The 12,351-nt window shown below is 34.6% G+C and overlaps 1 protein-coding gene across 1 annotated transcript in view; it reads left to right on the top strand.

Annotated features, from left to right (window-relative positions):
* PAWR (pro-apoptotic WT1 regulator) overlaps positions 1 to 11,061 on the top strand; it is a 146,030-nt gene extending 134,969 nt beyond the window's left edge. Inside the window, exons 5-7 of the mRNA XM_074226494.1 lie at positions 1,299 to 1,428; positions 2,737 to 2,841; positions 4,902 to 11,061. Coding sequence (XP_074082595.1) covers positions 1,299 to 1,428; positions 2,737 to 2,841; positions 4,902 to 4,988 — 322 coding nt within the window. The 3' untranslated portion in view covers positions 4,989 to 11,061. The remainder of the gene's footprint in view (positions 1 to 1,298; positions 1,429 to 2,736; positions 2,842 to 4,901) is intronic.
* Positions 11,062 to 12,351: the final 1,290 nt, after the last annotated feature.

Below are 12,351 nucleotides of genomic sequence, written 5' to 3'. Positions count from 1 at the left end.
AATTATGAAGAGGAAGAGGGTGATAATGAGTATAATTAAGGTAATTACTTAACCTAAGCTTTCTAGGGAGAACAGAGATAATGGTTTCTCTTTACTTAACATCTCTACTTGACATATTGAGCTCTTTTTGCTAGGCCCTCGTTGTTTATTACCCCATTATTTTTGTTCTATATAATCCCTATTTCCTAAAAATCATGCCTAAGATTTTTTTTAATTTACTTATTTATTTTGAATTTTACAATTTTTCCCCCAATCTCACTTTCCTCCCCCCACAGAAGGCATTCTGTTAGTCTTTATATTGTTTCCATGGTATAAATTGATCTCAGTTGAATGTGATAAGAGAGAAATCAAATCTTAAAGGAAAAAAAATAAAGTAAAAGAGATAGCAAAATTGCATAATAAGATAATGGGTTTTTTTCCTAAATTGAAGATAATAGTCTTTAGTTTTTTGGGGAGGCTAGGTGGCGCAGTGGATAGAGCCACTGGTCTTGGAGTCAGGAGTACTTGAGTTCAAATCCGGTTTCAGACACTTAATAATTACCTAGCTCTGTGGCCTTGAGCAAGCCGCTTAACCCTATTGCCTTGCAAAAACCTTAAAAAAATTTTTTTTAAATAGTCTTTTGTTTTTGTTCAAACTCTACAATTCTTTTTTAGGATACAGATGGTATTCTCTATCGCAGATATCCAAAAATTGTGCCTGATTGTTGCACTGTTGGAATGAGTGAGTCCATCAAGGTTGATCATTGCCCCCATGTTCCTGTTAGGGTGTACAGTGTTTTTCTGGTTCTGCTCATCTAGCTCCGAATCAATTCATGCAAATCCCTTCCAGGCTTCCCCAAATTCCTGTCCCTCCTGGTTTCTAATAGAACAATAGTGTTCCATCACATACATATACCACAATTTGCTAAGCCATTCCCCAATTGAAGCACATTCACTTGATTTCCAATTCTTTGCCACCACAAACAGGGCTGCTATAAATATTTTTGTACAAGTGATGTTTTTAACCCTTTTTCATCATCTCTTCAGGATACAGACCCAGAGTGGTATTTGCTGGGTCAAAGGTTTTGCTCATTTTTGTTGCCCTTTGGGGGCATAGTTCCAAATTTCTCTCCAGAAAGGTTGGATGAGTTCACAGCTCACCAACAATGTATTAGAGGATATATTATAAATTTTGAGAGTCTTTTACTGACAGCTATTTTTGGAGGGTTTTTTAAAAGTGTTGGTTGTTTACTCTGACTAGAAATTGCTCTGATTCTGTATTTGAGGTCTTCCTAAAGTTTTTTTTATTTACTCCACAGCATAACTGGTGAAGATGATGTCTCAGGTCAACACTGTCTATCCGACAGGTCAGGGTCTTGGGGATTAAACAGGGATTCATCTACTGAAAGTTTAAGCATTTTGGAAAAGAAAATTGAAATTCTTGAAAAGGTATGTTCTCGATTAATTTAGATGGTCTATTATCTTATCATGACCTTGTCATCTGCTTAGAAAACTAGAACACATGCTAAACAACAAATGAATACCATAGGGTTTTTGTCTTTGAAGAGATGTATAGAAAAACAGAAACTAAAGTAGAAAGAAAATTTGAGATAAGGGGTGAGGAAGTAGGAGGAACAAAAAAAGATTTTATCATTTGAACCAACTTAGACCATGTTGTTGGCTTGCAGTGCTGTCCTGTGATTTTATTAATTTGATATCTAAGCCTATGTAGGTAATTTTTCTGTTTCTTTCTCTTGTCATCCTCATTTTGCTGATGCAGCTTTAGAAATGAAATCCATTTGTTTTAAATTAATGATTAGACAGTATTCTAGTACTTGCCTACATGGTAGTACAAGATGTGTCATTGGGTGTGTATTTAATATACATACATGGTACCTACAAATTGTAGAATTAATCAGATTTTGGTCTCTAGCTTCATGGACTTGAAGGGTCCCAGAAACTGTTTAAAGAAATCCCTTTCATCTCCTAAAAGGTCAAGCTTCCTTGCACATTTGATGTTCAAATTGATCCCAGGGTTCATTTATTTACCCATGTCCTCGAAAATAACTTTGCAACCAATGGAAAAGCTTTTAAATCTGTTCTAATCAATTGAAATGAAATTATTCCCTGTGATAACGGAAGATTTGCCCAAATAGAGATTAAATTGTTGAACTAGAAGAAGGCTGTTTTCATTTTAGAGAATTGATTTAATGTGAAAGTAAATTCTCAAGCTTCAACACCAGTATGTAGTTGGAATTATTATTTTACAATTTCTTAGGAATTTAATTTCTTAGTTTTTCCTAAATAATGATTTTTTTCCCCAAAAAAGTAAAAATTGCACAGTAGATTTGCAAAAGAACTGTGAAATGAGTAAAATTTATTCTGGACAATCAGTAGAGGAGATATGTAGGCTAGTAGGATAAAGGGAGAAGTGTACCATTCAGAAATCGATTAGCATTTGTTAGAGACTTGGCTAAGCCTTGATTTAATCTGCCAGATTCCTTTTAGCCTCTGCATTCCCTTCATTCTCCTTTCCTCCTGTGGGTGAATTCCCTCACACACCTAACATTACAAAAGGCAATTTTAAGCAAGCTACCTTGGGGGACCTCTAAGTAGGAATGCTCAGTATTTTTAAGTGACTTAAACAGATGTGATAAGTGTATGTTTGTTTGTTTTTTCAGAAGAGCATCAACATTCTTTTAGTATGTAAATCAACTTTTGTTAAAATAATAATTGGTTTTTATAACTGTCTATTAGAATGTAATAGCAGAGAGAAAAGAAAACTTAAGACTCCAGAAACTGATTGAGGATAAAGAAGAAACAATTGGAAAACTCAAAGAAGAAATTAATTTATTAAATAGGGTAAGTCCTGTAGAAAATTCATGAAAACAGAAATATGTATTATGTTAATGAGTTTATGCTTTGCTTATGAATTTTGCCATCTTACAGATGGTTTATAGTAGAAATCATACCTTTGATGATTGCCATGGGACAGCACATCTAATTTAATTTGACTGCTTGACTGTGATTTATAGAATGGAAGTATGATGTAGTGGGAAGGATCCTAAATTAAGAGTGTCTCAGATTCTGCAACTACCTACTTGTATGTTGTTAGGTGGCAGAATAGATAAAATATTCCTGAGTTTAAAACCAGTCTCAGACACTGACCAGTTCTTCCCTTTTTTGTTTGTTTGCTTGCTTGCTTTTTCTTTTTACATAATTTATTTAGACTGTGACTCTGGGCAGGTCACACTTAACCCTTTTTTTTACCTCAGCTTCCTCATCTATAAAATGAACCAGAGAAGGAAATGGCAAGCCACTCTTGTGTCTTTGCCAAGAAAAATCCCAAATAGTCACAGTCTAATACAACTAAACAATAACAGCAGCTTGAGACTAGGCCTGAACCAAGATTTTAATGATTGATAACAGTAAAATGTTTCCTCATTTATCAGGCTAAGTCATGCTACCCCCTTTTGTTCTAAATGGTTGATCCAAATGACAGTGCTAGATACTGTATGGAGGATTATACCCTGTCTTGTCCCCATCCCTGCCAAGGTCTTTGGGAAACAAAACCCTAAAGTGCTGTTCAGGAAGGCCTTGAGCAAATCATCTCACCTCTGTGGGCCCAAGATTTGCTCAGCTAAAATGAGGGGCATGGCAGATGACCTTTCAGATCCTTTCCTATATCCCCAACCCCCCTGCATTTGAGGTTTCTTTTCATGCTTCAAAATGATTTGCTAACCACCCCTGTACCAGCTCTTCTGGGCCCAACGTCCCAAGCTTTACACTAATCCTTAACTTTTCTTCAGTATCTATGGATCTTTCATTTTTCCACTAGACAAAAATTCAGTCAGTATTTTGAGGGGGCCACCTGTCTTAGCCACTATGCTCAATATTGTAAGCTACTTAAAAGTAAAATAATTAACTGCCTGGCTTCAATGCATGTATAATTAATTATAAGATTACTATAGTGTATAATTTCATGATATGGTAAACTATCAGCAGGTAATTTACTTATTCAGGAATTCACATTTTAGGGAATAGTCAATAGACATTGAAATTTTAATTATTTTTACTGCAAATCAATCTACCAAAAGTCTTTCATTTTACTTAATTTTAGCTAAGGAAAGTCTGTGAAAAATGTCTTTAAATTTTTAAAAATACTTTTGCATTGCTATCTAAAAGATTGCCCAAGTTTCTTAGAATGCTGTTGTCTTAAAATAGATGTAATTCCAAATCATTGTATTTCTATTCTCAATGATTTAAATTGAAAAAATTAAATCAATTCCTTGAATCAATATTTAAATGGTTAATTTCTATTGGTGTCCCTCAATGGATTTTCTAGTATTTATAATAATAGAGGTCTCTATTTAACTGGAGAAAGTGCTAGATTTTCTTACAGTACTCATAATAATTCTCATTTATAAAATACTCTTAAGCTTTACAGAACATTTTATTCACCACAGTTGTGTGAGGTAGTGCAAATGTTATAATCCCCATTTTACAGTAAAGGAAACTTTAAATTGCAAAGATTTCCAGTGACTTGATCAAGTTGCATAGCAGTAAGTGGCAGGACCATAATCTGAAACTTGTTTATTAAGGATCAAATATCTTGAGCTGGAAGGTATCAGAATTCTAATCCAACCCTTTCAATTTAAAGATAAAAAAATTTGGGCCATCCTGGGCATAGCTTCACAGGCAGGGTCTGAATCCATACCCTATATCTCCAAAAGTAATGAGTGCTCTTTTCACTTAACCTTACCTCATTTAACTAGGGAAGAAAAGAGATGTGTGGTATAAATGTTGCTTTTCTAGTATGATTTTGCTATTAATTGGTTAAAATGCTAGCATTATTTTAATAAAAGTATCATCACCTCTTCCTCAGAGTTTAATTTGCTATATGTTTTTCCTTCCTCCCTAAGGACCTAGATGACACAGAAGATGAAAATGAACAGCTAAAGCAGGAAAACAAAACCCTTTTGAAGGTGGTTGGGCAGCTGACGAGGTAGAAGATCCCAGCCTCAGTGATGAGAATGATTTGTAAAACTACTGATTGAATGTTGAGGTCAATGCTAGGGCAATATTTCCCATGCTGCAATACATTAAAATAAATAAGTGTGTATTTATTTCTTGGAAACTGATGGATGTTTATTTTCATGATATTTTTCCTTTATCAATATCAATAAAAATAAGGTTTCCACCTTATTTCATGAACCAAGCAAAATCTTTCAGTTATTAAAGTAAGTTGACGAGGGGCAATGAAATTCTCTAGTCTTTTCAGATAATATATGTGGTCCAAAATGGCTCAGACTATATCTTCACCTCTGGTGGTCTATCGCCTTTAAAAAAAAAAAAGCATAAAAACTTTGTTTACATGAATCCAAATAAATTTTGGGAGTTACTTGCTATTTGAACAACTATAATGTTCAGATACCTTATTAGTGATGTGTAACATTTTTTGCATATTGATGACTCACTCTGACAAAAATATTGGTATGTCATTGTTCATGGGGTTTTGTTTTTACTTATTCTAAGAGAATAGAATAATAGGCTAGACCTGTTCTGTATCACAGTCATCTTTTTTAAAGGAAAGCTGTTATGAAATTACAGTCAATCTCATGTAGTAGAGTTCAGCTAAATATAATTTTTTTTTAGGAAAGTACTTGAATTGTGCTCCATAGTTAGTAAAAATTTACCGTCTTGGGTCTGTATAGTGAGAATTTAATGAAAGCGCTTTAATTTCTGCAAAGACGTACAAATGTAATGTTTATGTAAATGTTCTTATGAAGCTTTAGGCACTATTTTTATTGTTTGGAGAAGGTTTATTAAAACATGTTTGTAAAGAGAATGACAAGAGAACATGTTTGTATAAAGGATAAAAGGGCGTTCTTTGTTCAAGCCTATACACAATTTCAGTCTATAATAAAATACTTATTCTTAACATCTTTTTGCCTTAAAATAAAAATGAAAAATGCTTCTCTGCATTTAAACAATTTTGATATTATATGAGTATAATTGTCTATAAGACTAATGTCTATTTTGTTCCATGTTGTCTACTACTTGTAATTGCTTAAGGTTCCATATACTGTATTTTGTCCTTCTCTAGTTAAGAGATTTTCCACCCCAAATTTGTATTATTTTGGAATTTTAGGAACAAATAATAATTTTTTTCTTTTAAAGATTTACAAGTTGTGAATATATTGTTAACTTGAATTTCATAGTAGTAGAAAGGCTCTTTTACTCCAAATATACATTTTGAATACTTTTGGGGGAGGGTTATGTTCTAATACTCTTTAGAAATAGTCTAACATTTGAATCTGTTTGAACCTTTAACATCAAAACAGAAATTCTCTCCTGATTCTTCCCAATCATTCTTACCTTCCATACATATGTCCCAGAGTGCACATTAATAGGTCTAGATCAAGAAAACTATTCTGGCTACCTCATTTAATTCCTGTCCCCCACTTCCTACCATGCCAGTCATTTGAGAATAGAAGAGATGGTTTTGAGGGAGGGAATAAATCCAGGATTGTTATAGCTGATTGCATTTTATTTTAGTTTTCCTTTAATCTTATTTCTAGGCACTCTGCTTAGAAACTTGATATATACAAGGACAAAAGTGAAATGGTTCCTGTCCTCAAGGGATTTATATTCTCTTGGCTGGATAATTCATAGATTAGAGATTAAATGTTAGCCCATTGACTAGCTATAAGATTGGTAATTTCCAGCCTATTGTCATAGGGTTGTAAATTAGGTTCAGCTACTAACTTCCAGAAGTTGTCACTCACTATCTTTGGCCTTCTGAATTCCTCTCTAACTACCCCTAGTTGAGTGACAGAGATGACAAACACTAATACATATATGACTTACTCACCAACATCCATTGAATCCTCCATGCCATGGAAATTAGCAGCAGCTTGTACTTCTGGGTTTTTTGGTTGTTGATGGTGGTCGTTCATTAAAGCTACAACTCATAAACTCATCTAAATAAATCAAATTTAACCAGGTTCCAGAGGCACATGTGATTCTTCCAAATTTTCCACTTGATTCCCATGTTGGGTGAAAGTTCAAAGCATGCAATTTTATACTGCCTTAACCACTGATGTTTTAAGGTTAGTTGTTGAATATTCAACCAAATTTAATATACAAAATGTTTGCAGCAAGGACAGTGACTTGTTTACCAATATGACATTCTACCTACCCTTCCAGGCTATTGGAGGGCAGACAAGATCCAAACCTGGCTATTCATTATTTTTTTTTCCAATTTTTTTCCTCCACATAGGTTCTGCTCATTAGGAATAATCATTTTCATGTTAGCAAATAAAAAGTTGCACCAGCTTATTTTATTAACTCAGGAAAGGGTGTCAGAGCAGGAAGGAGGAGAGGAGAAGAAATTATTGAACAATTCATTTTTGGTAAATCTTTTAAATTTTCCACGGTTGAGAGATTCTTTTCAATTAACCTTTTTGTATTAAGGTTTTCTTTAACCCATTTGTAGAGTGTAGGTCTCTCACCTTTATCAAACAAATCTGCTGATTTCCTAGCAGAAAATAAGTATTGATCATAGTACCAGTGTAAAAAAAATAGCACCACAGTCAGAAATGACTTTCTCTAAAACATTCCTCCAAGTATACTGTGTTCAAACAGGATTCAAAGAAGCTACTTTCACCGATATTTTTTAGTGAATTTTCAAATTACCTTCCACAAGATTTTCTAAGATTTGACCTCCATTTTTTTTGGAAAGGTATCCTTGCCCAATTTTGTGATATCAGGACTGAACCACTGATTTCCTTGTCAATAAAAACCCCAAGATAAGGAAACTGCCTTCCCTAATACAAAATTGACACCTTCATTCTAGTTTATAAATTTGAGAGGGTTGCTGGGAAACAAGTTAAATGACTTGGGCAGGATCCAACAGAGTTGCCTAGAACATTGACAAGACTGAGTGAGAACCACAGTGTGCCCAAAGCAGGACGGAACCTAGGTTTTCCCGACTTCAAGGCCAGGTCTCCATCCACTCTACCATGATGCCTTTTAATTTTATGAGATTCTTCTTTTGTTGCCCTGGAATTATCCTTCATAAGAAAAGCCTTATGAAGCTTTATTTTTCTTCAAAATTAATTGTTATTAAATGTTGACTCCAAGTTTACCCAATACAATAGCCTATGCTGTCAAAGAGCCACACTATGAAGTTGTTGAAAAATATGGTCAGTTTGACCTGAAGGACAACTCAAGCAAAATGTTCACCTTTAAAGAGAAAACCAAATTCTGGGGCAAGACTATTTTATCCAGATTAAACTGTATTTTTGAGTTGAAGCCGTATAGGCTTTCACTACCATTTTGTTGTAAGCAATGCAAGAAAATACTATGGGATGATTCATATTCTGGAACAGATCAATATTTAAAGACCTTGTACATATCATGATCTGGATCAACTGGGCCATACAAAATATAATGTTTAATCTATGGAATACAAGTAGTTCCATAACTTAGTTTGAAGGATAAGCTGTTGGTGATCATGGTCCTCTTCTGTGTACTTGACACAGCATTTCTGAGTCAAGATCTAAGATATTTGTGATCTTGTCTGATAGTGCATCATTTTCATTAATGGATGAAATGTACCTCTCAGTATCTTGCTAGCAATATTATTCAATAGACCAACTCTCTAAAAGCAGAAGAGAGCTAAATTTGAAAATGCTAAATGGTGATGCTTATTCTAATTGGTCAATTTAAAAAACAGCATTTGTTAATGGTTGAATTAAAATCAGAGCATAAAATTCCATCAAACCAGGATCCACAATGCAAAATGTATAGGCAAGCAAACTTTTAATATCTCCTAAACTTCTGATTTCATTTGTTAACCAGTGAAGACCAACAGTTGTTAAGCAGCATTGCTTTAGAAAGCTGCTCGGCTAGTATTATGCTAGACAGTATGTAGCTTCTTGAGCTGAAGGCTAGCCCTCTACTCTCCCAGGTTTTTGAATATTCCAGCAATGATAACCAATTTAATGTCTGTCTTCAATGATTCTCATTTTTCCATTTAATATTGGTCAATTATTTTTACTCCTGTTTGAGGAACATATGTTTATAGACTTTCCTAGAATATTTTGCAAATTTTGATGTCTTCTAAAATTATTTTAATTGTACCTTTTTAATAAGAAAAATTTATGATACAAAATATTTTAGTCTAAATGGAATCTTATTTCCCCCAAATTTATTTTTATATCATGGAAATAGATGGTTTTGAAAGTTCCTGTTCTAGCTTATGACTTTGCCTACTTTTAAAATTTGAATTATTCCTTAATTGGAGTGATATTTTTTCCTTTTGAAGGGGGTACCATTGGAATTTTGCCCCCATAATTGAGGAAGTAACCTCATGATACTCAGTCAAGAGTTAGTCAAATATTTGACTTTCTCCTTTCTGTTAAACTGGAAGCTACATACTTCCCAAAGAGCCATTGACCAATATGTCGTTCAGGGACAGAAGGAGGCAAACGAGCACAGTTCCTCTTTCCTGATCTTCCCACCACAGAATTTTCCTCAATTGAATATGAATTTGGAGCCTTGAATTAAAACATTGATTTAAAAAAACAAAAGGCTAAGAAATGCTGTAAATTGTGGGAAACTATGATGACTGAGTCTCTTTATCTTTTAGAAAATATTTGGCTAGATTCTTTCTAGTATGTAGATTACTCCCCCAAGAACAAATTAGGCAGTCTTGCAGCATATCAGCTCTCACGAGTGAGCTATTGGTTATTACTAGAAGATTAAAAATAAAATTAAGTGACAAAAGCATTGCCTATGAAAGACAAAGATTTCCTGGGTCAAAGATGTCATCTCCAAACACAAAATGCAATGTTTGCTTGCACTTGGTCAATCTAACTGTTTGCACTGCTCAATCAAAACCATTTGGAGTCCTAGGTTACCTAAATAATTTGGGTCATAGGATAAAGCACGCAGACATTTGCCTCAGCTTTTATCCATATGTTTCTAAGCAAAACCAAAAATATCTAAATTAGCCACAGAGAATAAAGACTTGGAATTTTAACAAATGAAGGAGTCTTACTGAATTCAAATTATGTTAAAAGTAGAGCTCTACTATGTTGGGAAAAGTGTCTTATAATACTTATAACTATTATAGCTAGCAGTTAGATTGTGCATACTATTTGTAAAGCACCTTGCTAAGTGCCTTAAAATTATTTCATTTGTTCCTCAAAACAACCCTGAAAGGTGTTTTTATTATTCCTGATTTATAGATGAGGAAACTGAGGCAAATGGAGGTTGAGTGACTTGTCCAAGGATGCACAATTAAGTATCTGAGGTCAAATTTGAACTCGGGTCTTCCTGATTCCAGGGCCAGTTTTCTCCACTGTGCCATTATTCTTGAGGGAGTGAAAGGAAGAAAACTACAGCCCTTGCCAAATGAATGAAGCTGCAAGTGTGCTTCAAACTTGAAATAAATCTCCTCTCTATCATGGACCTATTCCCCTGTCAGTATTAGTGTTGCACTCATAGGAAATAGATACTCTGCCAGTATTTGTGATATTAAAATCATTGCTTAGAGTTCCACAAAAATTACATACCTGCTGTTCTAAATACTCAGTGGTTAAAAAAAAAGTAATCTTTTTTTTTTTTTGCTTTCTTGAAAAATTTGGCTGCTCCCTTCAGGGTTCCAGTAATTGCATTATTCTACAAAATTTGAGCCAGAGGCTTCTATGTCAACAAGAAGCCAAAATCATCTTCCATGGGGGGAAAAAAAAATTAGTGCATTCCGTGCATCCAGATGATTACTGTTGTATAAAAACATCTGGATAATTATCTGGATGTGTGCTGGTGTTCTGTCGCTATCTTCTTTGTCATTCTTATTTTCTAATTCCACTGATCACTAGAGATTCATTAACTGTATAAGAGTTCACTTTAAATATTTTATGCATGTAAAAAGTCATTCAAGAGCTCAATTTTCATTTTAGTTTTGGACACTGGTTAATTTCATTTCTTCCAGTATGATCATGAAAACCCTCGCCATCAGAGGCTACTTGTGAAATGATAGTGCTAATATAATAAAATTGTCTATATCTTAAACTGAAACTGGTTGTGGATTGCTTTTTTATTTGTATGGGGCAGGTTATTCTGAAGAATTTTTTTTTTTAAATCCAATAACATCCAGTTGATAAAAGCTAATTATGTTCACAGTGGGGCTCCTAGAATAAAACAGGAAGTCTACACATGGTTCACTACCAGCATTCTAGGGATTGCTATGTTTACTTGTGAAGGCCGTCTGACTAAGTTTGTAAAAAATTCAAACAGACGTACTGGGAAGGAAATTCTTCACTGTCATATTTTGGAAGAAACAAGTCTAGGGGTCTGGGAATGTAAGAATCCATTCTTTGTTTCTGGAATGAACAGTTTCTATAACCTTTTCCCTAATTGTGTCAGTTCCTTTCATACACCTGCACAGGCTAATCAGCCTTCCTCACTTGCCAGAACCCTAATTAATCTTCTGAGCCATATGTGTCCTTCACTCTGTTGAGATAATACTTAAACCCTTTCCTTATATAAGAGCAAACACCCTTAGTGCTCTCCTTAAGACATTCTTGCAAGAGCCTACATTCTTTATTGAGCCTCACCCCCCTTATCTTGGTCTTCCATCAAATCCCTCTTCTTTTTTTCCCCTATTTAACTCCTACAATGTATAGATCTGTATAAATCTATTTTATTATCAGCAGCTATAAACTACCCCCCATATTTTCATTCCTTTTCCTCCAATCTCCCTTCTCTCTACCTCAGCAGAAGGTTATATATTCCTGATCAGTTGCTTTCTAAAAATATTGTGTCAAATTGACCTGAAAGGAAAAAAGGACTTTGGAACTCATTAGGTCGGTAGAATCATTTAATAAAAGGCAGTCCTTTCTCTCATTGGGAATGCAACTTTGAAAACAGGCATATACAGGGTGGCTGGGTGGTGCTGTGGATAGAGCATCAAGTCTGCAGCCGGAAAGACCTGAGTTCAAATCCAGCTTCAGTTATTTAACCCTGATTTCCTTATCTGTAAATTGAGTTGGAGAAGGAAATGGTAAACCACTTCAGCATCTTTGCCAAGAAAACCCCCAAATGGGGTCTTGGAGAGTCAAGACTGCTGAACAACAGCAACAACAATGTACAAACAAGTCATATACAGGATAAATTATAAATAATCTGCAGAGGGAGGGAATAGTATTGGAGGATCAGAAAAAGCTAAAAGATAAGCTTTTAGCAGGGACTTGAAGTTAAGAGGCAGATATGAGGAGGAAGGGCATTCTAAGCCTGAGGGACTTGAAATGCTTGGAGTCCAGAGCTAATCTTTTCAAGGAAGTTAAAGAGGCCAGTGTCACA

The sequence above is a fragment of the Macrotis lagotis genome, chromosome 2 (genome assembly GCF_037893015.1).
Source record: "Macrotis lagotis isolate mMagLag1 chromosome 2, bilby.v1.9.chrom.fasta, whole genome shotgun sequence".
NCBI lineage: Eukaryota > Metazoa > Chordata > Mammalia > Peramelemorphia > Peramelidae > Macrotis > Macrotis lagotis.
This window is presented reverse-complemented; position numbering and strand designations above follow the sequence as displayed.